Genomic DNA, 26227 nt, shown 5'->3' with positions numbered 1-26227 from the left:
AAAGAAGTCCTACTGAAATGTTTTGGAATTTTGTTAACTTCACAGATCCTTCTGAGATTGGCATCTTGTCTATGTTCAGTCCATGAGCGTGCCATGTGCCATCTCTCCACATATGTAGGTCTTCTTTAATTGGCATTTTGTAGTTTTTTAGCATACAGACCCTGTTTTGTCTTGTTAAATTTATACCTCTCTCTCAGGAGCTACTGTGTTTTTAACTTGTTTCCAACGTCTTATTGCTTGTCTATAGTAATAAGATTGTTTTTTTTTTAGACAGAGTCTGGCTCTGCTGCCTAGGCTGGAGTGCAGTGATGCAATCTCAGCTCACTGCAGCCTCTGCTTCTCGGGTTCAAGTGTGGCACGATCTCAGCTCACTGCAACCTCTGCCTCCCAGATTCAAGCAATTCTCCCATCTCAGCCTCCTGAGTATCTGGGATTACAGACACATGCCATCACACCCGGCTAATTTTTGTATTTTTAGTAGAGACGGGGCTTCACCATGTTAGTCAGGCTGGTCTCCAAATCCTGACCTTGTGATCCACCTGCCTCAGCCTCTCAAAGTGTTGGGATTACAGGCGTGAGCCACCACACCGGGCCCTTTTTTTTTGAGTTCCACTCTTGTTGCTCAAGATGGAGTGCAATGGTGCGATCTCAGCTCACTGCAACCTCTGCTTCCTGAGTTCAAGCGATTCTCCTGCCTCAGCCTCCTGAGTAGCTGGGATTACAGGTGCATGCCACTATGCCCGGCTAGTTTTTCTATTTTTAGTAGGTACGGGGTTTCACCATGTTGGTCAGGCTGGTCTCAAACTCCTGACCTTAGGCCATCCACCAGCCTCTGCCTCAGCCTCCCAAAGTGCTGGAATTACAGGCATGAGCCACTGCACGCAGCACTAAGATTAATTTGTATATGTTACTGGTGAACATGCCAAACTCACTTACTGGCTCTACAAGGGTCTTTGCTGCAATCACTGCTGTTGCTTTAGATGAGTGTTCTCTATATAGACAATCATGTAGTCTGTGAATGAGGAAGTTTTATATCTCACCTGTAATCCCAGTACTTTGGGAGGCTAAAGTGGGAAGATCACCTGAATCCAGGAGTTCAAGAGCAGCCTGGGCAACATAGTGAGACCCTGTCTTGACTAAAAATACAAAAATTAAGTCGGGCTGGTGGTGCATGTCTATAATCCCAGCTACTCTGGAGGCTGAGGCACATGCTCTCTGGAAGGAGGTACCCATGTGTGGCTCACCCTCCTCCTTTTCCCTGCTACCTAAAAGGAGGTCCCAGGTGAGGCTCACTCACAACTCAGGAAGTTCAGGTCACCTCTGTGAGGGCGTATCTGCAATACACTATTCGGACTCGGCTGGATGTGCATGCTTGTGGTTCCAGCTACTTGGGAGGCTGAGGTGGGACAACTGCCTGAGTCCAGGAGGTCCAGGCTGCAGTAAGGCAACAGTGTGCCATTGCACTCCAGCCTTTTGAATGACAGAGTAAAATCCTGTCTCAAAGAAAAAATATTTGGACTCCTCTTGCATGGTCCATTGTCTCCTCTCTCCCATCTATTTAAGTTATTCAGTCCTTTGTTTTTTGAAATGGGATATTGCTATGTTGCCCAGGCTGGCCTCGACTCCCGAGCTCAACTGATGCTCCCACCTCAGCTTCTGAGTAGCCGAACTACAGGTCCCACTTTGCCCGGTTCATTCAGTCACTTATTACATCAGCAAAGAATCATCGATATTTCTTCAGCACTGTGCATTATAATCCAACGCTACTTTATTCTGCTATTCAAGTTATTCCAGCCTCGGCCACTGGGACCTCTTGCCGCTGTGTCCCTTTGGCTCACCGTTGTGTGGTTTTTTTTTTTTTTTGAGACGGAGTTTCACTCTTGCTGCCCTGGCTGGATTGCAATTGTGTGATCTCAGCTCACCCCAACCTCCGTCTCAGGTTCAAGCGATTCTCCTGCCTCAGCTTCCCGAGGAGCTGGGATTACAGGCATGCACCACCACGCCCGGTTAATTTTGTATTTTTAGTAGAGATGAGGTTTCTCCATGTTGGTCAGGCTGGTCTTGAACTCGTGACCTCAAGTGATTTGCCAGTCTCGGTCTCCCAAGGTGCTGGGAGTACAGGTGTAAGCCACCACGCCCAGCCTGTGTTGTTTTTTTAATCATTTCCAGGCTCATGGTGTATACCTTCTGCCCCAGTCCTAGGTGAATTTCTCCTGGTTGGTGAGTTTTGATTATTTACCTCTGCTCACACAGGGACTCGAGGAGGGAGACTCAGAGTCCTCCTTCATCTTGTCACTTCTCTAAACAATTACTTTTTGTTAAAGACGCCACATAAGCTGGTTTGAACTGTGTGAAATAATCGTGCTAAACTGCTATTCTCCTTTAATCGTTCCAACCAAGCACCCACGGGGGCCATTATTCCTCCCCTACAACTGCAAGGCAGTGCCTCACCAACCGGCTTTGATCCTGAGGCAAGCAGCAGGGACCCCTCTGCTTTACTCAGTGGGCATGCAGCTCCTGACCCTGGCGGGTGAGTTTTCTATTCACAGCCCCCATCCCTGCCGCCCACTGGGCCAGCCAGCCTCAGTGGAAAAGTCATTCTGGCTCTGAGCTTCCAGCACAGTCCGGGAGAGCACGTGGGTCCTGGGGAGGGTGGCTATGCCCGAGGGGCTTTATAGGATGACTCATAAGAAAGTCCTTCTGGAGGGGCCTCCCTGACTCCCCTCCACTGTCCCCGGCTCACGGGCATGAAGGCACGGCTGAGAAAGAGCTGGGGTCTCTTCCCACCTCTACTGCCAACGCCCTGCAGACCCCCAGGCCACAGCCTTTCCCGGGACTCCCCCAAGGTCTGGGAGGTGAGGCGGGTCCAGTTTACGCTGGTTTCGAAGAAGGGAGAGTGCCCCGCCGCTCTGTCGTGGAGGGTCCCGCGCCCCCACCCCTTGCCCGGGGTCGCGTGTGGGCAGCCGCAGAAAGGTCCCCGACAGCAGGAGCGGGGTTCCAGGCTGAGGCCTCCGCGGCGCCCAGGGCCAGCCAGGGCCACCGGGAGCGCGAAGGCCGGTTATGGGCTTGGGGGAGGGGGGGTCTGGTCCCTACCGCCGGCCTAGGGGGAACGCGGGGCAGGAGAAGGTCCGGGAGAAACCTGCTTCCGAGGCCACGGCTTCGGGGCGTCTTCCTGAGCTGGCGCCAGCCCGCAGCAGGGCCGGGTAGGGACGCCGGCCTAAGGGTGGGGACCGACAGGGCCTGGGGGCAGGACGAGACAAGCACGCAACCGACGGGGCGAGGCCAGGCGAGGGCAGGGCACCGGAGAAGCTTCTGCCAGGCCCGACACCCGCGCGTACTGGCCTAGGTAAGCGGACAGGTGCGGCGGCGCGGTGAGCTGCGGACTGACCCAGCTCCAGCTCTCCTCAGAGTCTTGCAATGGCGTCTCTCGGGCTCTGATTGGTCAGGCCTCCACACGTGAGCCTCTGGGAGCCAATCATGACAACCCGCCTAGCATGCGCTGATTGGCTCAGACTGGCCAGGGGCGGGCCCGGTCCCTCCAAGGCCTGGTCCCCGCTCCCTTCCCCAGGGCTTTGCTGGGGGCGGTTCTGCTGGGGGCGGTTCTGAGGGAGAGGCCCGATCTGCGGGGGAGGTGGATATTCTGGAGGGGCGGATCTACTCGGGGAGGGGGCGTAGGGGCGTATCTGCTGGGAAGGCCGGATCTGCCGTGAGGGGCGGATCTTCTGGAGGGGCAGATCTGCTGAGGGGGCCGGATCTGCTGCGGGGGGTGGATCTTCTGGGGGTTCGGATGTGCTGGGGGTGGGTCTTTGAGGGAGGATCTGATGAGGAGGTGGATCTTCTGCGGGAGGCGGATCTGCTGGAGGGACGGATCTCCTGGGGAGTGGATCTTGGTGGGTGGATCTACTGGGGGGCGGATTTTCTGGAGGGGCGGATCTGTGTGACGGGGAGGTGGGGCAGATCCCCTGCGAGGTGGATGTGCTGGGGGCCGTGTCCCCGGAAGTCTCACCTGGGCGCCTTCCCTGAGGCCCTTTCCATCCACACAGCCAGGTGTGTGGGTCCCTCAAGCTGTCCCCAGGACTCCTTCCTGGCTTGTGCCCCTCCCCACACACCGTTCCCTGCATCACCTGAGGGGCAGCTGCCTGCAACAGCAGCAGAGCCGCTTCCAGGTCGCCTGGGCGCAGTGGCCCCACTGGCCGGCGGTGGGCGGCAGGGTTGGACTGGCTGCGGACTTCCGGTGCCAGGAAAATGGCCTTTAATTGCCAGGTCTCTTAGAATTTGTCCTGAAAGCTCATAGTCAGGTGGCTTGTGATTCAGAAGCCGCTACTGCCCCAAGTGCAGGGCGCTGGAGAGGAGGGGCCCTGGGGGAGGAGGGGGTCAGAGGAGAGATGGCTTCCTGGCCTGGGGAGGAGGCCGTGTCTGGAGCTTGAAGCCAGCCCAGCTGTGTTCAAGATACAGTTAAACGTTCAGAAGGAGGAGACTCCGGGGGCAGGGTGGTGCCCAGCCAGTGCCTGGGGTCAGGGCCACGTTGGTGGCACCCAGGCAGCGCTGCCTCCTGGCTCTTGAATGCCTGTTCCTTTGCCTGGAATGCTCTCCCACGGGACACCTGCCTCCCTCCGGGTCTGTGCACATCACTCTGACAGAGAGACCCCCTGACCACTCATGAAACAGTAACCCTCACCATTGCTCTCTGCTCCCTGTCCTGCTCGATTTTCCTCCAGAGCAGACACCACCACTTACATGTTTATCATCTGCCTTCCATCACTAGGAAAACCAGTTCCAGGAGGGCGGGACTAGTATTCCCAGCCCCTAGAACAGAGCGCCACAAATCACAGGGGCACAGTAAACATCTGGGGTGGAGTGCTTTTCCCAGGAGGCCTCGGACCCCATCACCTGAGGTGAGAGCTGGATCCAGGAGAAGCTCAGGTCTGACCCAGCTGTAGGAAGGGCTGGTCTAGACTCCGAGGGAGCCGGGTGTGGTGGCTCATGCCTGTAATCCCAGCACTTTGGGAGGCTGAGGCGGGCGGATCACGAGGTCAGGAGATCCAGACCATCCTGGCTAACATGGTGAAACCCCGTCTCTACTAAAAAAATACAAAAAAAAATTAGCTGGGCATAGTCCCAGCTACTCTGGAGGCTGAGGCAGGAGAACGGCGTGAACCTGGGAGGCAGAGCTTGCAGTGAGCCGAGATGGCACCACTGCACTCCAGCCTGGGGGACAGAGCGAGACTCTGTCTCAAAAAAAAAAAAAAAAGACTCGGAGGGAAAGCTGCTTGGGCAGCTCCCTGGGGCATTCCCAGCCAGAAGCGTCGGGAAGGTTACAGGAGACCCAGACATGCTGCTCCCTAGAGAGGGCTCCTGACAAAGATTTTGCCTGGCACGTCCAAGTTGCTGCTCAGGCTTGCAGGGGGGTCCAGACCAGGTTATGGGTGGGAAATGGGAGGCTGGGGGAGGATGGAGGCTGAGCAGTGGCTGGATGTTGGGGTGGCCTTCTAAGAGCAGCCCTGCTGGGGGGCAGCCAACAGCAGCCACAGGCACAGGGGTGGGTGCAAAGACACTGAGTTTCAGTTCCAGGGAGGAAGAGGGGCCAGATGCTGCCTACTCAGCAGGGGAGAGGTCACCCTGGGCAATTTGGTGGTGCCTGGGGTCCACACTTCCCCAGAGGCAGCAGGAGGAAGAGCAGGATACACCCCTCCATGGGCTTGGAGGAGAGCACATTCCCTCCCAGATCCCACCCGGCATCCAGGAGGGCCCGGCCTGGGGGCAGGGCACATGGGGTCCTCCTGCCCTGGGACTGGGCAGCTACCTGGGGCATTCCCAGCCAGAAGCGTCAGGAAGGTTACAGGAGACCCAGACATGCTGCTCCCTAGAGAGGGCTCCTGACAAAGATTTTTTGTGTGGTCAAACTTTAACTTCCTGAATCTTCTAGTAGGCCCATTGGCCCACTTCTTTGTAAAATTCTGTTTTAGCAAAGAATCTGGCTAGGTCAGTTTAGCAACAAACCTTCATCCTGGAGATTTGATTGGGGTCCTCATCCTCCACGCCCCACGGGTCTGTCTGATTGCCCTGCCTGTCTCCAGCTAGAATCCAGTTAGATGGGGTTAGCCAGAATCCCCCAACCCTTGATATTCCTCAGTCATTTTCTGTCCACTGAGCCCACTCTGCTCCTTGGCCACACACCCATTCCAAGCCCTGTTGCATGGTCCCTGTACCTATGGCGCTGGGCCTGAGCAAAGCCTTCCTCACCAAGCTTTAACAAATGTCATGGAATCATCTTTGTTTTTTTTTTGTTTTGTTTTTTTTGTTTTTTTTGAGATGGAGTCTTGCTCTGTCGCCCAGGCTGCAGTGCAGTGGTGCAATCTCGGCTTACTGCAACCTCCGACTCCCAGGTTCAAGCGATTCTCCTGCCTCAGCCTCCCAAGTAGCTGGGACTACAGTTGCATGCCACCACGCCCGGCTATTTTTTTCTTTTTTTTGTATTTTTAGTAGAGACGGGGTTTCACCATGTTAGCCAGGATGGTCTCCATCTCCTGACCTCATGATCTGCCCACCTCGGCCTCCCAAAGTGCTGGGATTACACGCGTGAGCCACCACGCCTGGCCTGAGCCACCGCACCTGGCCGGAATCATCTTTTAACAGCTTCCAAACATGGACGTCAAATAAGGACGTTCTGGGGAAGCAAGTGGTGGGCAGCAGCTAGGGGTGGGCTGAGCATCCAGTGGATTGAGTGTGGGTGGGACCCCCAGCAACCAGGCAGAGGGGCTGTTCTCTGGGCTGGGGTCAGGAACCTCCTCCGGCCTTAACCCAGGTTGGCAGACATTTCCCTTCAGGGATCCCTGTCTGGGACTCAGGAGGAGGGACAGTCCGACGGGGATGCTTGTTGGGGCAGGAATTCCTGGTTGGGCAGAGGCAAGGGCAGCATAGGGTGACCTGGGGCCCCTGACCGGTGGAGCTGAGGAGAGGCACAGGCCCGTGGTCGGGGTTCTAGGTGGGAGGGAGAGCAGAGGGCAGAGGCTTTGAGGGTGGAAAACCCAACCTGGGGTCGGGGTCCCTGAAGGCGCAGGTCTGCGGTTTAGATGGAGGTTGCTCTGGCTGGACGGCCTGGGGAAAATGAGTCTGAGTGGAGGGGCAGGGTGAGAATGGTGGGATGCCCTGCAGCTGCTCGTGGAAAGAACATGGGAGGGGGAAGGCCCGGTCCTCCCACCAGCTGGCGGAATGGACCTCTGGAAGGAATGGCCACACGGTGTGAAATCACTGGTGTTTATTGGCTGTGATTCCATCCGGAGAGAACACACGCAGGGGCCCCGACATGCAGGAGGCGGCGCAGGCGCAGGACAAACGGACAGAGGACACCACGGTCTAAGCTAAGCTCGCGGCCCCGGGCGCCATGCGCTGGGAACGGGGTGCGCAGGTTCTAAGAGAGGACGCCCTGTCTGCTCAGAGCTGGCTTTGAAAGGTGTGAAAACAGGAGTTTTTAAAAGACACGACCCAGGAGAAGTCAGCGAGAGGGCACAGGGCGAGCAGGACGGACAGCGACGTCCCCGCGGGCCGCGTCGCTGGGGCGCAGAGGGGCGCGGTGGTCTCTGCCGGGAGGGGCGTAGGTCGTTAGTATTGCAGTCTAACGTTATGGCTTCTCTAAAGCTATGTAAGGTCATGAAGGTCAATGCCAAGCCAACCCCGGCCCGAAACACGTGTAGACTTGATGCATTTGTGATGTGGACGGAAAGGGCCCGGGGGCGAGGCGACGCCTGTCAAGATAAAACTCATTAAATGCAAAGACCTCATTTACCTGAGATTCAACAAATTGTGATGCAAATTAAACATGAATGGAGGAGAAACAGGGACTCGGAGGCCGCCCCGCAGGGCCACCAGGTGGATTCGGCCACACGCGCGCCGGCTACGCGCAGGGAACCCCGCAGGCCGCACCCGAGGAGCTGCCCACGGAGAAGGTGCTGGGCAGGGGCACAGGGTCTCCAGCGTCCGGAGACCCCCTGGGTGCCTCGGGCCTCTGCGGCTCCTGTGGAGGGTGCAGAGTTCAATGGGCGAGGGCAGGGGTCCTCCCCAGGGAGAAGCAGCAGCCGAGTCGGCGGAGAGGCCGGGAGGCCGGGTGGGGGGCGAGAGGCCAGGACTCGGGAAGAGCGGTGTGATGGGGTGGGGGCTTAGCGTCCCCCAAACCTATTGCTTTGTTTCCTTTAGTTTAGTAGTGAACACGGCCGTGGCGTTCGTAAGAAGCAAAACCTTCCAGAGAGGAGAGGAAAGGACGGGGACAGAGACTGACGGACAGGGGCGCGAGGGGGGCAGCCCGGGGGCGCGGAGAGCGGCCAAGTGCGGGCGCGAACACTCAAGGCGGCGCGATCCGAACCCTGGTGTCCGCGCGCGGGAGGGGGGCCCAGGCCCCGCCGCCCCCGCCCCGCCCGCACCCCCCCATCTGCTATGGCTGTGCTCCTGAGTGCGGGCCCGACAGGCGCCCACCGCCGCTAATGAGTGCACAGGGGTGGTCGCGGGGCTGCCTTTCCGGCGGCCCTGGCCTCGGGCGCTGCTGGGTGGGCGGTAAACGGCAAGAGGAAGGGGCGTCCCAGGCGATGGGGCTCCAACCACCCGCGGGCAGAGGAGCACCGGGCGGACTGGGGGGTCCTGGGGTCGCGCGCCCCTCGGGTGGGAGAGGCGGCGGGCGCAGGCAGGGCGGGCCTGGGGCTATGGCTTATATTGGCGTAGGGGCTGCACTCTGCTCGTCCCTTGGGGGCCTCCGCGGAGGGTCTGCAGCGGGGGAGGGGCGGGGGCTCCGCGGGGCCTCTGTCCTGCGCGGGGCTACTTCTTGAGCATGTCCTGCAGCGGCCCGGGCAGGTACTTGATGACGGTGTCCAGGATGCTCTCGTCCTCCTCCTCGACCTCGTCCCCGCAACCCGGCGGGATGGCCTTCTTGGGCCGCGTCAGGCTCCCCTCGGAGTTGGCCTCCATGGCGGCCTGGGCCTCGGCCTCGCGCTCCTCCTTCTTCTTGATGCCGTACTGCGAGGGAGGCGGGGGTCAGGGCGGGGTCCCGGCGGCTCCCAGGCAGGCCGCAGCCTCCCTGCGCCAGGGACTGGCCCAGGAACCCCAGGAGGCGCGTGCGCGGCCCCCTGGCCCACCAGGCACACGAGGACCCCAGAGGGAGAAGAGACCCCGCGCCGGGGGTCCCTGGAGGAGTGGGAAGCCCCCACGGAGAATGGGGGCCAGCAGCTGAGAAGCGGGGAGCAGGGGACGGGGAAGCTCCCATCTTCCTTGAGAGGAGAGGGGCCTGTGGCCCCACCTCTGGCTCCAAACCCAGCCCAGCCCCTGGCATCCTGCCTTCCAGGAAGCCTCCAGCTTGGGGCAGGGAGGGGTGGGCAGGATGCTGTGTGGCAGAGGTGGGGAGAAACAGTCACCCTCCAGCTGACCCTCCTGCCCAGTGCCTGGTCCACCACCTGCAGTCACTCCCGGGCCTGGCCAAGGCTGCCTGGATGCGGCCACAGCCCCAGCAGGGCCACTCTGGCAGGCCACTTCAGCTCTGTGGGCAGCTGGCAGAGGGGCCTGGGCGGCGATTACTTCCAGGCACTGGGTGTCCTGGAATCCTGCCTAGTCATGACCTCAGCCAGCACGGCTGGGCCTCACCGAGCCCCTGCCCACCCCCGTTTCTCATCTCCTGTGAGTGTGTCTGCCCTCCGTAGTGGCTGAATACTGTCCCCCTCAAACTCATGTTGCCTGGAGCTTCAAATGTGATCTCGTTTGGAAATAGGTCTTTGTTAACGTGATTATGGTAAGGATGGGGATGAGGCCATCCGGGATTTGAGGGGCCTCAAGTCCAGTGAGAGTGTCCTTGTAAGAGACAGAAAGGACAGACACCCAGACGGGGGCGGGCATATGAAAGCGGAGGAAGTCGCAAGTGGCGAGGCCACAAGCCAAGAAACACCAGGGGTTGCAGGGCTGCCAGACGCAGGAAGGGGCAGGAAAGGGCCCTCCCCCAGAGTCTCCAGAAGGAGCGTGGGATTTTGGCCTTCTGCCCTCCAGGCCTCTAAGTTTCCGATGCCTGGCAGCGGGGTTTTGGTTCTTAGATCAATACACCTCCCCACCCCACATTCCTCCAGCCCTCCTGTGAGCCGCCAGCCCAGGAAGCCTGTGGTCATGGTGAGGCCATGGAACTACGGAACAGCCTCTTGCTGCCCAGGAAGGTGGGAACCAGTGGGGTTGGGCTGGCCTGGAAGGATTGGGGGCCTGGTGTTGTACAGGAGCCGGTTGTCCATCCCCTGGGCAGGACCCCCGAGCTGGGTCCAAGGTCCTGGGTCTGAGATTAAGGGTGCTCTAGAGTAGTGAAAGCGTCAGCAGCTGTGTCCAGGAGAAAACTTAGAAGGGGAGTGGGCACCAGCACTTTACAGGACCGAGGAGCACACCACAGGATCGCCAGCCGCAGGGAGGAGACTTTCTGCCCAGGAGGAGCCCCTCCCCTGCCATCTCCTGCTCCTGTCTCAGCAGCCCCTTCCCATAGAAGTGGTTGGTTCTGCTCCTGGTGCTGGGCACCCCCTGGCTCTCTAAGGAGGCCCCTCCCTCCTCCCAAATGGGGGCTGCCTGTGTGCCCCCCAACCCCACTGAGGGCAGTATCGGCACCTCTCCCCTCCCCTGGTGCTGCAGGTGGCTCTGGGTGTGGGGGGCCAGGGCCACCTTCAGTGAGATGGAAAGGAGGGCGCCATGCTCCCAGCGGCCTGCGGCCAGAGCACCACCTGGCCACTGAGGAGAGAGAGGGGCTGTGGGCTCGCCCTGGTCCTCAGCAGCCCCTGCACACTCTTGACAGAGCTGGGACTCCAGGGATCTCCTCAGTGAAGCGAAGAGCGCAGGGTAGGAACGTCCTCCACAGGGACAGGGGCGTCACCCAGAGGGCCCTGCAGGCCCAGAGCAAAGCCCTGACCCCGCGGGGCAGCAAGAGCAGACTAGTTCTGGTCCTAGCCATCCACAGCAGGAAGGGCAGCAGCTCCAGGTACGGAAGTGGAGGGGGCACGTGCTCCTCGTCCTGTGGGGCCGGGGGTGCGCTGGAGAGAGCGATGCCACTGGAAGCTAGGTCCGGCCAAAGAGAGCTTCCCTCCAGCCAGGGGTGTGGGGGTCTGTGCATGCGGCGGCCACACGTGTGCCCAGCCCAGGAGGCTGTGCTGCCCAGGGCAAAGGCACTCAGGAACACGGGTGTGCTCAGAGGAGCAGGCATGTAACAGCGGGAACATAAGTTGTGTGAGCAAAGGAACCTCCCGGGTCAGGGGAGTGACCCTCGGGGCTTGGGGGACCCTGTCTGCAAATGGTGTGGGGTCCTTCCCTCTGGGCCCAGGAAGGAGACTCCAGGCCCTGCCACCAGGTTGTGGGACACTCAGAGCTTGGCTTGATGTGCCAGTTGCTGCACTGAGGCTCCAGGTCATTCTGAGGCTGAGGTCACGCTGGACTCGGCCTGAGGGCCAGGGTCACTCCGCCGGGAACACGGGCTCTGGGGCTGGGCTGCACACCGGAGCCTGAGACCCGGTTCTGAGGCGTCTGCTCCAGAGACAAACGCCCAGGCACACCCAGCCCCAGGCCCACCGTGATGCTGGTCAGCTGCTCTCCAGGAAGTAACACCTGAGGATGGGAGTGGCTGCTGGGGGAGCCTAGGAGGCCCTGACACATCTGAGGTGAGACCCTGAACCCTGAAAACACTGTGTTCCTGAGAAGAAAAGGGCAGTGGGTGCTAATCAATACTGAGAACCAACAATAAGAATGATAGGACCAAACACCCAGCATTCAGCAACCAGGTGGACACCTGCTAGCCGCCGAGTGAGCTGTTGGGGGTGGGGGGACGCAGTGTACTGGGGCAGCCTAGTGGGCCCTCAGAAGGCCCATGCAGGAAGGCCCAGGCGTGAGCTGCCCGACATGGGTGGCTGGAAGCTTATGCAAGCCAAGGGCGGGTCAGTCAGTGCGCGGAGCACAGAGGGGCCAGTCTCGCTCTCGATCCCTGGGCCTGGGCCTGTCCAGATGGCTGCCTGACTGGAGGTGCAGATGCGGTGCTCCTCTGGGAACTGCCTGAGGGGCTGGATACTCCGAAAGGATCCAGTCCCCATCCGCAAAGAGGCCTTGGACAGGGCAGCTCAGCACCTCTTCTCTAACCAGCCCCCAAGATGCCTGGGGGTGCCACGGCCCAGAGGAGGCTGGAGGCAGCAGGTGTTCTGATCAGGTGGCCACACCTGAGGGCGGGGTTCCCCCACCCCCAAAGGCTCCGTGGAGGAGGGCTCTGTGGGGAAGGTGTGGACGTGGGGTCTGGGGGGGATCCAGTGTGGTGGGGCCTCCAGAGCAGAGAGGCTGGTGCTTCCAAGGCCTGAGGGGCCAGTGGACTGTGGAGGGGGCTGTTCTTGTGGGCAGGTCTGTGGCCTCTATCCCTGTCACCTGTGTTCTCTGAGGGGCTTAGACCAAGACAGAAGCCCAGGTTGGTGCCTGGCAGCAAGGTCAGGCCAGCTCCCCATAGGCCTGACCAGAGAGCCCTGCACCCCAGCTGCCAGCTGTGGGCCCCACACGGAAACTGAGGTGCTTACGCTTCCCCCTTTCCTGGGCCTCACTCTCCCTGGTGTCTCCCAGTCTCTGGAGGGTGCAGCTGCTGCATCCTGTCCGGGCTACTCAGTCACTGACACTGCTGGCCCTGTCCCCACTACCCTTTGGGCCTGGACATGGTCCCCTGAGCCTGCCCTGTCCTGCCTCTGGGGACCCTGAGGAATGACACGGCCCGGAACAGCCGGTGTCCCTCTAAGATCATGCCAGCAGAGGCCAGAGCCCGGGGGACCTGACCCGCTCTGGAGACACCTGCTTGGACACGGACCCAGACACAGCTCTCTCAGACCCCAGCCCACCATCACTTTGTGTCCCTCCCTCAGCTGCTACCTACCGCCACCTCCACTTCTACCTGGCGTCAGCTCTCTCAGCTCTGCCTGGGGCTCTCGGGGTCTTGGGGTCTTGGCTCTCCTCTCTGTTCCCTGCCTGTGTTGCTGTCTCTCCCTCTCTCTGTGCCTGTTTCTCCTCTCTTTGTCTCTCTCTCCCCTCTCTGTGTCTCTCTGTCTCTGTCTCTCTCCCTCTCTGTCTTTTTCTCTGTCTCTCCCTCTCTGTGTCTCTGTCTCTCCCTGTCTCTGTCTCTCCTTTCTCTGTCTCTCCCTCTCTGTGTCTCTCTCTCCCTCTGTCTCTCTGTATCTGTCTCTTTATCTCTGTCTCTGTCTCTCTCTGTTCTCTGACTCCTCTTCCCTTCTCCTCCTGTCCCCGTCCCCCGCTCCTGATACCCACAGTCTCCTGAGCACATCCGAGTGGGCTCTGGCTGCCTGGCTCAGATGGTGCATATTCCCTTGACTTCCTCCTGAAGCTCTGGGTCAGCTGGGGGAGCTGGAGGGCATGAGCCAGCACAGCAAAGTCGATCAACAGGAGATCCCTGGAAAAGTCCAGTGACCCTGGGTGGGATGCCAGGGCACCCAGCCCCCACTCCCCATCAGTGGCTGCTCTGCATCCTCCAGGGTGCATGGCGGTGGCGGGGAGGTTGCTGCAAGGGACCAGAGGGTGTGGGAAGAATCCGTGGGTGGGGTGGGGCAGCACTGCTGGACTGGCCTTTTGGGTATGGGGGCTGCATGTGCCCCACCTGCCCCGCCCCTGCCCTCCTATGTTGATCTCTATCCACTTCGGGAGCTCCAGCCTCCCCACAAGACCCCGTGGAGCCCACCCTTCCCTGGGTGCGGCTGACACAAAGCCAGGAAACAGCTTCTCCACCTGCTCTGGGTGCCCCTGGCAGCAGGGAGGGGTCCCGGGAGTCCGAACCTTCCCACCCTGAAGCCAGGCCATCTTGGCCCATCCAGGGAAAGGGACTAAGGCGACCCTCTGGGAAACACAGCTTCCGGCCTGCCTGGCCTGCAGCGGCCCCTACCCTCGGGGCCAGCGCACGGGGTGAGCACTGGGCCCCAGGCAGCACCCCAGGTCCCTCCTATGTGGAATGTGAACATCTCCCACGTGCCCCCTCACCCCTGGCTGGAGACTCCTCCAGGCTGCTGTCTGTGCCCACCCGGCTTCCAGCCAGGGCGGTGCTGGAGCCACCGAGGAAGCCGGAGCGGTTCTCGGGACCCCCTCGGACCTGGCCGCTGCGGGGACCCGGCTGAGTGGGAGTGACCGCGCGTGGCTGTCCCTGTGCCGGCAGCCACTCTGGGCCACCTCCTGAATCCCAGCGGGTGTCCCCCTCCCTGCATCCTCACTCCAGGCTGGGGTCACCTCAGAGCGCCCTCCCATGCCAGGTGGTCGCTCCATGACCCATCAGCGCAGGGTCCCGGGCAGCCAGCCAGGGTCCACCTTCTCCCACAGGGCTGCGCATCGGAATGCAGGCCCAGGAAGCCCGTCAGGGCCGACCCTGGGGTCAGGAGCAGGACGGGCTGGGCCCCACAGAGGGAACCCAATCCGAGCCCCAACCCCCTCCACCACCCTGAAGCCCCCAAAGGGGAGGAGACCCAGGGGGACGCCCGCCCCTCCTCCGGGCAGCCCCTTCCACCCAGGCGGGGTCTGGGTCCCCGCTGGACTCAGGGCCGATTTCCGCGCAGGCGGGGCCCGGCCCGGCGCGCACCTTGTCTCGGATGCCCTGGCGCATGGCCTCGCGCTCCGCCTCCATCTTGGCGTACTTGGCCTTGCGCTCCTCCTCCGCCTGGCGCAGCGCCTCCTGCCGCTCCTCCTCCTTCTTGGCGGCGTCTGGGTCCTTCTCCTCGTCACCCCCGAGCATCTTCCCCATGTCCTTGGTGGCCCCTGGGACAGAAGTTGGTGATTCAGTCCGCCCCATTCAGATGGCCAAGGCCGGGCTAGTGTCTCAGCCACACCCCCCAGCCCTCTGGCCGACTCCCCCAACCCTCCATCCACCCGACCCTCAGGCCGCCCCCACCACCCTCCAGTCGCTCTTCCCACCTCCATCTGGCCCTGACCCTCCTGCCCGGACCCTCCATCTAGCGTGCTGGGGTCTCCTGCTTTGCTTTCTGTTCCTCAAGGGACACAGGCAACTCCGTGGGGGGCGGGAGAGTGGCGCTGTGGTTGCGCGTCTCTATGCACCTGTGTGTGACTGCGTGCTTATGCATTCGTGTGGCTGTTGTGATTGTGTGTGCCCCACATATGGTTGTATGTCTGTGTGTGGTTCTGTGTGTGTTTGTGTAATATACATGCCTGGCTGTGTGGTTGTGTGTGGTTGTGCATGTGTGTGGTTTACTGCATGTGGCTGTGTGATCAGGCTTGTGGTCTTGTGGTTATGTGTGAGCTCCCAGGGGGTTGATGTGTCTTTTCTGGTCCTGTGTCCGGCAGAGGCCTGCCCTCCTGGAGGTGCTGCAGTTCAGCTGTTTATGCAGTAAGTGGGTTGAGGGGCAGAGCTGGCTGTCAGAGGCAAGGTCACCGAGTCTGACCCTGGGGGCAGAAGCCAGCATGCGGGCTGGCAGGGGCCCTGCTGGGGCTGCAGGGGACTGCTTGTTGCTGGCACCCAGGCCCTTATTGCTCTGCAGTGCCAGCCACCACTTTTCTCACGAGCTCCTGATTCACGGGCCCCACAAACACCTCCCTAAACAGCTCTGCGACTCGGCCCACAGCACAGAGATGCATCATTACAGCCTCTGAATGTAGCAGGCCCTGCGGGGAGCCCTGGCCCTCGGCAGCTCCAGGGAACAGAGCAAGCTGGCTGGACCCAGCACACAATTGTCACTGAGGGAGGTGACCTGGCAGAGCGCCCAGGCTCCCCCACGGCCACTCACAGCCCTCAGCATTGCAGGGGTGCTCCTGGACCAGCCTCATGTGTGTGAGGGGACTCCAGCCACAGGTTGCCCCTGCAAATCCCGCTCTCCCCTGGTGGCCACTCGGCCTCCTTGAGGTGCTCCTCAGTGCTCAGGCACTGGCTCTGCCCCTCCTTGAAGGTCTTGCCTCTGGGCTCTGCCCACTGGATACCAGACCTCCTAAGGACTGCCCCCGGCCAGCTGAGCCAATGCCTCGCATATAAATGTCAGGTGGAATTCTGGGTTGGGCTAATACCACCCAGCCACTTTCCTCCTGGGTCCAGATGTGCCTCCCACCTTGTTTCTGTGAATTCAGCAGCTCTGTGTCCCTGGTGCTCTGGGTGCCCCCCCATTACTACTCTGATACTGGGAAGCTCCATGCTATACGAAGCCTGGGAGAATGCCCTCGCCTGTAGCTATCTGTGCCAGTGCTGCCTCTGCCACTCATTCAGGAGTGAGCTCCCTGTCAAAAGTGGGCAGGAGCTGTCATTTGGAAGGCCCCCAGCTGTTGGTGGGAGGAGAACAGCTTGCTGGTTGAGTGCTCTGGGCTGAAGGTGTCACTCAAACAGGGTCATGCCTGTATCCTGCCGGCACCTCTGACTGCACCTGTTTTCCTGTCCCCCATATCCTGGCTGTCTGAAGCTATCACAGGCAGCGGGGTGTGGGGAGAACGAGCCCAGCTTGCTGCCCTTGTCGCTGTGGGGACAGGCAGGCAGCCTATGCCAGGCACTTGGCTGATAGCACAGATCTGGACTCCTCAACAGAAAGCTAAGAGCCTTGTGGTCAGTTTTCAGCCACATCTGCAACGTTTTGCAAAGCAGATTTTAGGCCCATGACTCAAGGGAAACTGGGTCACAGTAGAGTTGCTCCTAGATTCTTCTAACAGTCCCCAGTCATTGGACCAGAATCTCTCTGCCTCCTGGGCGGCTGTCTCTGGCAGGTGTGTGGGGGAGGCAAGGACAGCCCCCACAGCCCTGTCTTTGTGCAAATCTTACCCCCCATGAGAAAAGCTAATTCACTCTAAAGTGAGTGACTCGTAGCTCTTTCTCCCTCCTGGAAAGGGCTGGTGTCTATAAGGAGGTGGGTAAGCCTGGTCTCTCCCCACATTGCTCTCCTGACTGAAGGGGTTCCTGGCTGGGGTGGGAGCTGCAGGGCTTCCACAGCTCAGTGGGCTGGTCCCTTCCCTCCCCTCCAGCTCATCACTTAGGCTGTGGGTCTAGTCACGGGAGCGGGCATTTATAGAGCACCAGGTGTGCTGCCCTCTGCTCCACGGGTGGCTGTGGGGGGCCCTCCCGCTCTGAGAGTGTAGAGGCCCCACTTGAGCCCTGGGCTGGTCCAGGTGCCAAAGGCTTCTGGAAGGCCCACCCCTAAGAAGGGGGACTGAGCGGAGGATTTGTGCTCCCCACAGGCTGCAAAGGCACTAGGCTCAGAGGGACCCCCTGCGAACCTAGGGAGCGTCACAGACGCCGCCCACCACCCGGCTTTTTGGCCCGGCTACTGCGCGGAGCCGCCTCCAGAACCGCTTCCAAAAGCTGGGAATTGGGCGCAGCCAGGAGCCCAACAGAAACTGCGGGAAGCTTGTTCCTGGCACAGAAACCCAAAGTGCCATTTGCTCTCCTGGCACAGACGCCAGAGCGGCGGGACAGGTGCAGAAGGGGTGGCCCCGAGCGCTGCTGCGACCCCACCAGCCTCGACCTCGACACCCCGCGACCCCGCCAGACCCTGGAAGCAGGAGCTGCATCCCGCATCCGCAGGAGGGCGGCGCTGCCACACCCCCCGGTTTCCAGAGGAGGCCGCTGCGGCGCGGGGCTGACCCAAGTGGTGCCGGAGGCTGGGACACTCCGACTCTGATTGCAGGGGGGTCGGATCCGAGGCTGGGGGCCCCGCAGTCTGGCTGGGGTCCGCTACTGGCCTCGCCGCACAGGGGCCGACCCCACCCCTCTCTCATTCTTCTCTGAGCCTCAGCTTCCCCCGTGAGAGATGGAGGCGGTCGGGGGCGCACCGGACTCGACCCCGCAGGCAATGACGGGGCTGGCAATGCCTCCCACAGCGGCGCAGGCGGATAAGCCCCCTGGGGAGGGAGCTCAGTCCCGGGGGAGGGGCCCTTCCCACCCGGGAGCTCCCCTCATACCTGGGGTTGCAGATCCCGGGGCCTCCCTGCACTCTGGCCCTGCTGAGACTCCATCACCCACCCCACCTCGTGGTAGCAGAAGGGGCAGAAGCTGAGACGTTTCCTCTGCAGACATCGGAGAGGGTGGGGTCAGGGCCGCCAAGTTCCCAGCCCTGAGGCTCTTCCCGGGAACCCACCTTCCAGACCTTTGCTGGAGCGGCACCCACGTTCCCAAGACACCCAGACAGTTTCTGGGGAGGGGGGGACCTGCTTCTGTCTAGCAGCTGCCCTGAGGTCAAAACCCTGCTCAGGGTTTCCTTACACTGTCAGTACAATGACAATGGCTGCATTCAACTTAGTGTGCACGATACATAAATTATGTAGATGTACACACTACATCCATTAAAGTTGTTTTTAAAGCTTCATTTTGAAATGATTGTAGACTTACAGAACATTCACAAAGATTGTATAAGAGGGCTCTTGTATGTGGTGCCTGGGCCTCCCTAAACACTGACATTGCATCTACCGAGTGTTCGTCAAAGCTGAGACCTGGACATGGTGCCGGCGATCACCCCACTGAAGACTTCCTTTGGGGTCACCACTTTTCCAGATCCACCTCCCGGGCTCAAGTGATTCTCTTGCCTCAGGCTCCTGACTACCTGGGACTACAGATGCCTGCCACCACGCCTGGCTAATTTTTGTATTTTTAGTAGAGACGGGTTTCACCATATTGGCCAGGGTGGTCTCGAACTCCTGACCTCCTGATCCGCCTGCCTTGGCCTCCCAAAGTGCTGGGATTACAGGCGTGAGCCACTGCACCCAGCCTAATGTTAATTTTTAAGAAGGTAAAAATTCTTTCTAACTTGAAATAAAACTATGGGGAAAATTATAGAATTGAATGAAAAATTAAATAATACCTAAATAAAGAAAGACACTTGTTATTTTTCTGGGCTGGGTAACTCCACACGTAAAGACATCCATCCTCCCCAAACTCCAAAGAGTTAAGAAGAAAATTCTGTGAAATCTGACAAGCTGAGTGTTGCATACAGACCTGCAAAAGGCCCATCTGCCAGAATAGACACCTGAAGGAAAAAGAGGAGAGTGAGGTCCACCAGATACCAAGACAGAATGATGATGGTGCAGCGGGAGGAAGACAGATAATGGGTCCAGAGTGGGGAGCCCGTCCCCAGACCCCCATGGACACAGGACCCACACGCGGGAGCAGAGACAGAGGTGGAGCCTCAGGACCTTGGAGAAGGAGTGCAGTATTCCCAGATGGGACAGGATACTTGATGGGAAAGAATAAAACTGGACTCCTGCACAACACACAGACACATTCTTGTTGATTGTAGATCTAAATATGAATCCCAAATACATGCAGGCAAAGAAAAACACAGTCCCTGCCACCCTCTGGCCCGTCACCAGCTGTATTTCCCTTTGTAGTTGTGCTGTTTCCTGAACTGGTGCCGTCTGTTGTGTTTGGCTTCTGATTGCCAGTCTGCTAATAGAAAGCCCTGTGGGAGCAGGCACGCCAGTCAGCTCAGAGCTGCATCCCTGGCACCGAGAGCAGAGCCTGCCACTCAGCAGGTGCTCAGCAAATAGTCAATAATAATTTTTTTTTTTTTTTGAGACGAAGTCTCGCTCTTGTCCCCCAGGCTGGAATGCAGTGGCGTGATCTTGGCTCACTGCAACGTCTGCCTCCCGGGCTCAAGCGATTCTCCTGCCTCAGTCTCCTGAGTAGCTGGGACTACAGGCTCCTGCCACCACGCCCGGCTAATTTTTGTATTTTTAGTAGAGACGGGGTTTCACCATGTTGGCCAGGCTGGTCTCAGGTGATCCACCCGCCTTGGCCTCCCAAAGTGCTGGGATTACAGGTGTGAGCCACCGTGACTGGCCAGTTGATAATAAATTTTTTAAATGCAAGCAGTATTTGTAATGTACTCAGCCACAAACAAAACCTTAAGAAACCCACAACTAACATGATAGTTCATGATAGTGAAACAGAACACTTTCCCCTTAGGCTGAGTGACACGAAGAGGATGCTCACGCTCATTGCTCCTGCTCACCTTTGTACCAAAGGACTCCGCCATCGCACTAAGGCAAGGAAAACAAATAAAAGGCATGAAGGTTGATAAGGAAGAAGTAATGACATAATCATCTATGTAGAAAATCCTAAGGAATCCACAAAAGTACTACTAGAAACAAGTGAATTTAGCAAGGTCTTAAAATACAAGATTAGTAACAGCAAACAAAAAGACTTTTGGCCAGGTGCAGTGGCTCACGTCTGTAATCCCAGCACTTTGGGAGGCTGAGACGGGTGGATCACGAGGTAAGGAGTTTGAGACCATCCTGGCTAACACGGTGAAACCCCATCTCTACTAAAAATACAAAAAATTAGCCAGGCATGGCAGCGGGTGCCTGTAGTCCCAGCTACTCAGGAGGCCAAAGCAGAAGAATGGTGTGAACCCAGGAGGCGGAGCTTGCAGTGAGCTGAGATCGTACCACTGCACTCCAGCCTGGGTGACAGAGCAAGACTCAGTCTCAAAAAAAAAAAAAAAAAAAAAATAGATTTTTATGTACTAGCAGCAAACAATTGGAAAGTGAAATTTAAAAACAATTCCACTAATAATGCTGCCAAACCATAAAACAACCGATTGCTGTATTTTTAAATTAATGTGCAAGATCACTTCACCAAAAACTACAGAATTGCTGAGAGAAATTAAATAAAACCTAAGTGAACATAGAGATATACCATGTTCATGAACTTAATGGTGTTACATCAGTTTTCCCTCGATTGACCTACAGATTTAATGCAATCCCAAGCAAAATGCAAATTGACTTTTTGGGAAAAATTTACCACCCGATTCTAAAATGTATATGAATATGGCAAAAGACCTAGAATAGACAAAACAATTTTGCTAAAGGAGAAAACTTTTAGAGGACTTATACAACCTGACTTTTTTTTCTTCCGAGATAGAGTCTAGCTCTGTCACCCAGGCTAGAGTGCAGTGGCAGGATCTTGGCTCCCTGCAACCTCCACTTCACGGATTCTCCTGCCTCAGCCTCCCAAGTAGCTGGGATTACAGGAGCCTGCTACCACACTTAACTAATTTTTGTATTTTTAGTAGAGACGGGGTTTCACCATGTTGTCCAGGCTGTTCTCGTACTCTTGACCTCGTGATCTACCTGCCTTGGCCTCCCGAAGTGCTGGGATTATAAGCATGAGCCAGCAAGCCTGGCCACAACCTGACATTAAGACTTAACTATAATCAAGGCAGTATGGTATAAACAAAAGAACAGACATATAGGCCAGGCGTAGTGGCTCACACCTGTAATTCCAACACTTTGGGAGGCCGAGATGGGCGGATCACCTGAGCTCAGGAGTTTGAGACAAGCCCGATGGACATGGTGAAACTTCGTTTCTATTAAAAATGCAAAAAATTAGCTGGGTGTGGTGGTGCACGCCTGTAATTCCAGCTACTTGGAAGGCTGAGGCAGGAGAATCACTTGAACCCAAGAGGTGGACGTTGCAGTGAGCTAAGATGGCACCACTGAACTCCAGCCTGGGTGACAGTGAGACTCCGTCTCAAAAAAAAAAAAAAAAAAAAAAGAACAGACATATAGATCAATGGAACAGTATAGAAAGTCCAGAAATAGACCCATACATGTATCGTCAATTGATTTTTGACAGAGCTGCAGAGGGAATTCAGTGAGGATGAGGATTATATCGTCAATTGATTTTTGACAGAGCCGCAGAGGTATGGACCCATACGTATATCGTCAATAGATTTTTGACAGAGCTGCAGAGGGAATTCAGTGAGGGTGAGGATAGTCCTTACTTCTTTTTTCTTTTCTTAGACAGGGTCTTGCTCTGTTGCCCAGGCTGCAATGCAGAGGTTCAATCATAGCTCACTGCAGTCTCAACTTCCTGGGCTCACCTGATCCTCCCACATCAGCCTCCCATGTGCCACCATGCAGCTAATTTTTTAAAAACATTTTTTGTAGAGACAGAGTCTCACTATGTTGCCCAGGCTGGTCTCGAACTCCTGGGCTCAAGTGATCTGCCTGCCTCAGCCTCCCAAAGTGCTGGGATTGCAGGCGTGAGCCACCGCGCCTGGCCACATAGTGCTTTCAGAAGGGCACCGGCTCAATTCATGTGCAAAATAAACACATACGTAAATGTTTTTTTTACCTGACGCTTTATATAAAAATGAACTCACAATCAATCATAGATCTAAATGTCAAAGCTGAAATTATACAACTTCTAGAAGAAAACATAAAATCTCTGGGACTTTGGCTTAAGCAAAGATTTATTGTATAAGTGACAAAAGAATAAATCTTAAAAAGAAAAATTGATAAATTGAACTTCATCACCATTAAACATTTTTGCTCTTCTGTGATATTACGAGATGTATACATATGTTTTCATCTATGGCTCCTGCCCCACAATCCCATGGCCCTTGCTATAATGTTGGGGCTCTTTAGAATCAGGAACCAGAACCCCATTCTCTGACCTTCTGCCCCTCTTTCCCCTGTGCAGGGCAGGACTCAGATTTTCCCCTGACTTGCTGATGGTGAGTCATAAGCCCTCATTTCAGAAGGTGCCCTGCCCCGCGCCCTGGAGAAAGGAACGCTGCAGAGAGAGGCCAAGAATCTGGACAGGCCTTGCTGGGTTTAGATCACATCCTTTTCATTGGTCACTTTCTCCGGGAACGTCCATGCATCTTCCACCATGCCGATCCGAGACAGTCTCCTCAAGAGGCTGGGGTTCAGGAGCTTCCGGAGAGCTGGGCACATATAAGCTAGAAGGAAGGTGAAGAACTCATCCGTGTGCCAGGAGGGTGGCACCCCCACTCCACAGGGTGGAAGCTCCTGTGCTTGGGACCCTTTAGGCTGGCCATGTGTCTCTTCATCTGGCTATGTGTATCCTAGAAAATATCCTCAGCTCACACCTGTAATCCCAGCACTTTGGGAGGCCGAGGCGGGTGGATCACCTGAGGTCTGGAGTTCGAGACCAGCCTGGCCAACATGATGAAACCCCATCTCTACTAAAAATACAAAAATTATCCAGCCGTGGTGGCATGTGCCTAAAATCCTAGCTACTCAGGAGGCTGAGGCACGAGAATTGCTTGAACCTGGGAGACGGAGGTTGCAGTGAGCCGAGATCGCGCCATTGTATTTTAGCCTGGGAGACAGAGTGAGACTCCATCTCAAAAAATGAGAAATAAAAAGATCCTCTGTAAAAAACCATAAGCATGTGTTTCCCTGAATTCTGTGAGCTGCTCTAGCAGTTAAACCCAAGATAAGAGGGGGTCGTATGAACCCCAACATGAAACCGGTTGTTCAGACGTTCTAGGGTCCTGGACTTGCGACTGGTGGCATGGAGGGGGCAGCCTTGTGGGATTGAGCCCTCGATGCAGGGTTTCTGACGCTGTCTCCAGGTAGACGGCATCAGAATCGAATTGAATTAGAGGACGCCTTGCTGGTGTCCACTGCAGGACTGATTGCTTGCTTGGTGGGTGGGAAAACCCTCACACATTTGGTCACAGACTTCTTCTGTGTTGATTATCCTTGTGGAGTGAGGGCAGAGGGAAAAACAGTTTGAGTTTTTCTTAACATCTTCAAAAGACACTATCTTAAAAAATGAAAAGGTACACCACAGGCTGAGAGAATATATTTGTAGACCATACATCTGCAAATTCATGGCCGGGCTCGGTGGCTCACGCATGTAATCCCAGCACTTTGGGAGGCTGAGGCGGGCAGATTACTTGAGGTCAGGAGTTCGAGACCAACCTGGGCAACATGGGGAAACCCTGTCTCTACTTAAAAAAAAAAAAAAAATATATATATATATATATATACACACACACACACACACACACACACACACAAGTATATATATATGTATATATATTAGCCAGGCATGGTGGCAGGCACCCATAATCCCAGCTACTTGAGAGGCTGAGGCAGGAGAGCTATCTGAACCCTGGAGGCGGAGGTTCTAGCCTGGGCAACAGGACAAGACTGTTTCAAAAAAACAAAAGGTTGGCTGGACATGGTGGCTCACACCTGTAAGCCCAGCACTTTGGGAGACCAAGGCAGGTGGATCACAAGGTCAGGAGATTGAGAACAGCCTGGCTAACATGGTGAAACCCCATCTCTACTAAAAAAAAAAAAAAAAAAGTAAAAATTATCCGGGCGTGGTGGCACATGCCTGTAGTCCCAGCTACTCGGGAGGCTGAGGCAGGAGAATTGCTTGAAGCCGGGAGGCGGAGGTTGCAGTGAGCCAAGATCGCGCCATTGTATTTTAGCCTGGGAGACAGAGTGAGACTCTGTCTCCAAAAAAGAAAAGTCTTATATTCAGAATACACAAGAAAAACCTCTTACAACTCAGTAACAGGAACACAGACAACCTGATTTTTAAAGTGGACAAAAGACATTTCACCAAAGAAGAGAAACAGATGGCAACCAAGTACAGTCATGGACCATGTAACACAACATGATGTCGCAGTCGTTGTAAGGTGTAGCACCACGTGGTAACTTTTCTATGTTTAGATGTGCTTAAGTATGCAAATACCACTGTGTTACAACTGCCGTGGCATTCAGGCAGTCACGTGCTGTGCAGGGTTGTGCCTGGGAGCACCAGGCTACCCCCAACAGCCTGGGGGTGCAGGGTTGCTCCATCTGGGTGTGCAACAGTGCACTCTTTGATGTTTGCACAGCAACAAAGTTACCTAATGACACAGTCCTCAAAACTCATACTCTTCATTACATGATGCATGACTGCATGAAAAGACACACATGGCTGTTACAAATAAAGCTGATCGACTTGTCAGTCATAAGGGAATTCAAACTTAAATCACACAGAGATACCACCACATTCCTACTCAAATATCTGAAATTAAAAAGACTGACTGTGCTAAGTGTTGGTGAGGAACCTGGTGGAGGAACGGGAATGCTCATGCATACCTGTGGGAAGGTAAATGCTACAACCACTTTGCCCACAGTTTAGCATTTTCCTGTACAATTGAACACACCCACCAAATGACCCAGAAGTTCCACTCCTAGGTGTTTACCCAAGATAAAAAAACACCTAAGTTCACACAATGGCAGGAACAGGAATGTTCACGGTAGTTTCATTTGTAACAGCCAAAACCAGAAAGCAACTCAAATGTCCATCAACAGGTGAATAGACAAACCATGGTATGTCCACACAGGTAGCACCACTTAGCAACAGAGACAGACGAATTGCTGATACACCCAACAACACGGGGGAATCTCAAAGTCTTTATGCTGAGTGTAAAAGGCCAGATACAAATTATTTAACTTCATTTATGTACATTTGGGTACAAACTAATCTATAGTGAGTTAAAGAAAATTGGCCGGGTGTGGTGGCTCACGCCTGTAATCCCAGCACTTTGGGAGGCCGAGGCAGGCAGATCACGAGGTCAGGAGATCGAGACCATCCTGGCTAACATGGTGAAACCCCATCTCTACTAAAAATACAAAAAAATTAGCCAGGCAAGGTGGTGGGAGCCTGTAGTCCCAGCTACTCAGGAGGCTGAGACAGGAGAATGGTGTGAACCCGGGAGGCAGAGCTTACAGTGATTGGAGATCGTGCCACTGCACTCCAGCCTGGGCAACAGAGCAAGACTCTGTCTCAAAACACAAAAAAAGAAAATAGAGATTACCTGGGGCCAGGCAGACTTAACCACGGTGATGGTGAAACTCTGTGGAGTGTACCCTTAAGAGGGCAATGGTTTTTGAAAATAAATTGCATCACTATCGAATTGATCCAAAGCCCTAACAAATTAAAAGCTAAAGATATTACAGGCCATTTTCCCTGATCACAATCTAATCAAGTTACAAATGCTAAAAACATGACCAAACCCATAACTATGGAAGCCCAAATATTAGAAACAAGGACCTAAATAACCCTTCAATTGAAGAGGACGTAAACACTGAAACTGTAAAAATGCCAGAAAGCAGCCAGGCACGGTCGCTCACACCTGTAATCCCAGCGCTTTGAGAGGCCGAGGCGGGAGGATCACAAGGTCAGCAGTTTGAGACCAGCCTGGTCAACATCGTGAAACTTCGTCTCTGCTGAAAAAAGACACAAAAATTAGCCGGGCATGGTGGCACGTGTCTGTAATTCCAGCTGCTCAGGAGGCTGAGGCAGGAGAATTGCTTGAACTCCGGAGGTGGATGTTGCAGTGAGTGGAGATCGTGCCACTGGCCACTGTACTCCAGCCTGAGCAACACAGTGAGACTCCATCTCAAAAAAAAAAAAAAAAAAATCCAGAAAGCATGAAAGATAAACACTGAGTGTCTAAACTTAGGGTCC

The 26227-nt window shown here is 56.2% G+C and overlaps 1 protein-coding gene across 1 annotated transcript in view; it reads right to left on the bottom strand.

The window, feature by feature from the left end:
* Positions 1-7241: 7241 nt before the first annotated feature.
* Positions 7242-26227, bottom strand: part of CPLX1 (complexin 1) — a 44912-nt gene continuing 25926 nt past the window's right edge. The window contains exons 3-4 of the mRNA XM_030913370.1: positions 14597-14772; positions 7242-9003 (exon numbers count right to left, since the gene is read on the bottom strand). Coding sequence (XP_030769230.1) covers positions 8806-9003; positions 14597-14772 — 374 coding nt within the window. The 3' untranslated portion in view covers positions 7242-8805. The remainder of the gene's footprint in view (positions 9004-14596; positions 14773-26227) is intronic.

The sequence above is a fragment of the Rhinopithecus roxellana genome, chromosome 2 (genome assembly GCF_007565055.1).
Source record: "Rhinopithecus roxellana isolate Shanxi Qingling chromosome 2, ASM756505v1, whole genome shotgun sequence".
Taxonomy (NCBI): Eukaryota; Metazoa; Chordata; class Mammalia; order Primates; family Cercopithecidae; genus Rhinopithecus; species Rhinopithecus roxellana.
The sequence above is the reverse complement of the archived record's forward strand: the minus strand, read 5'-3'. Positions and strand labels throughout refer to the sequence as shown.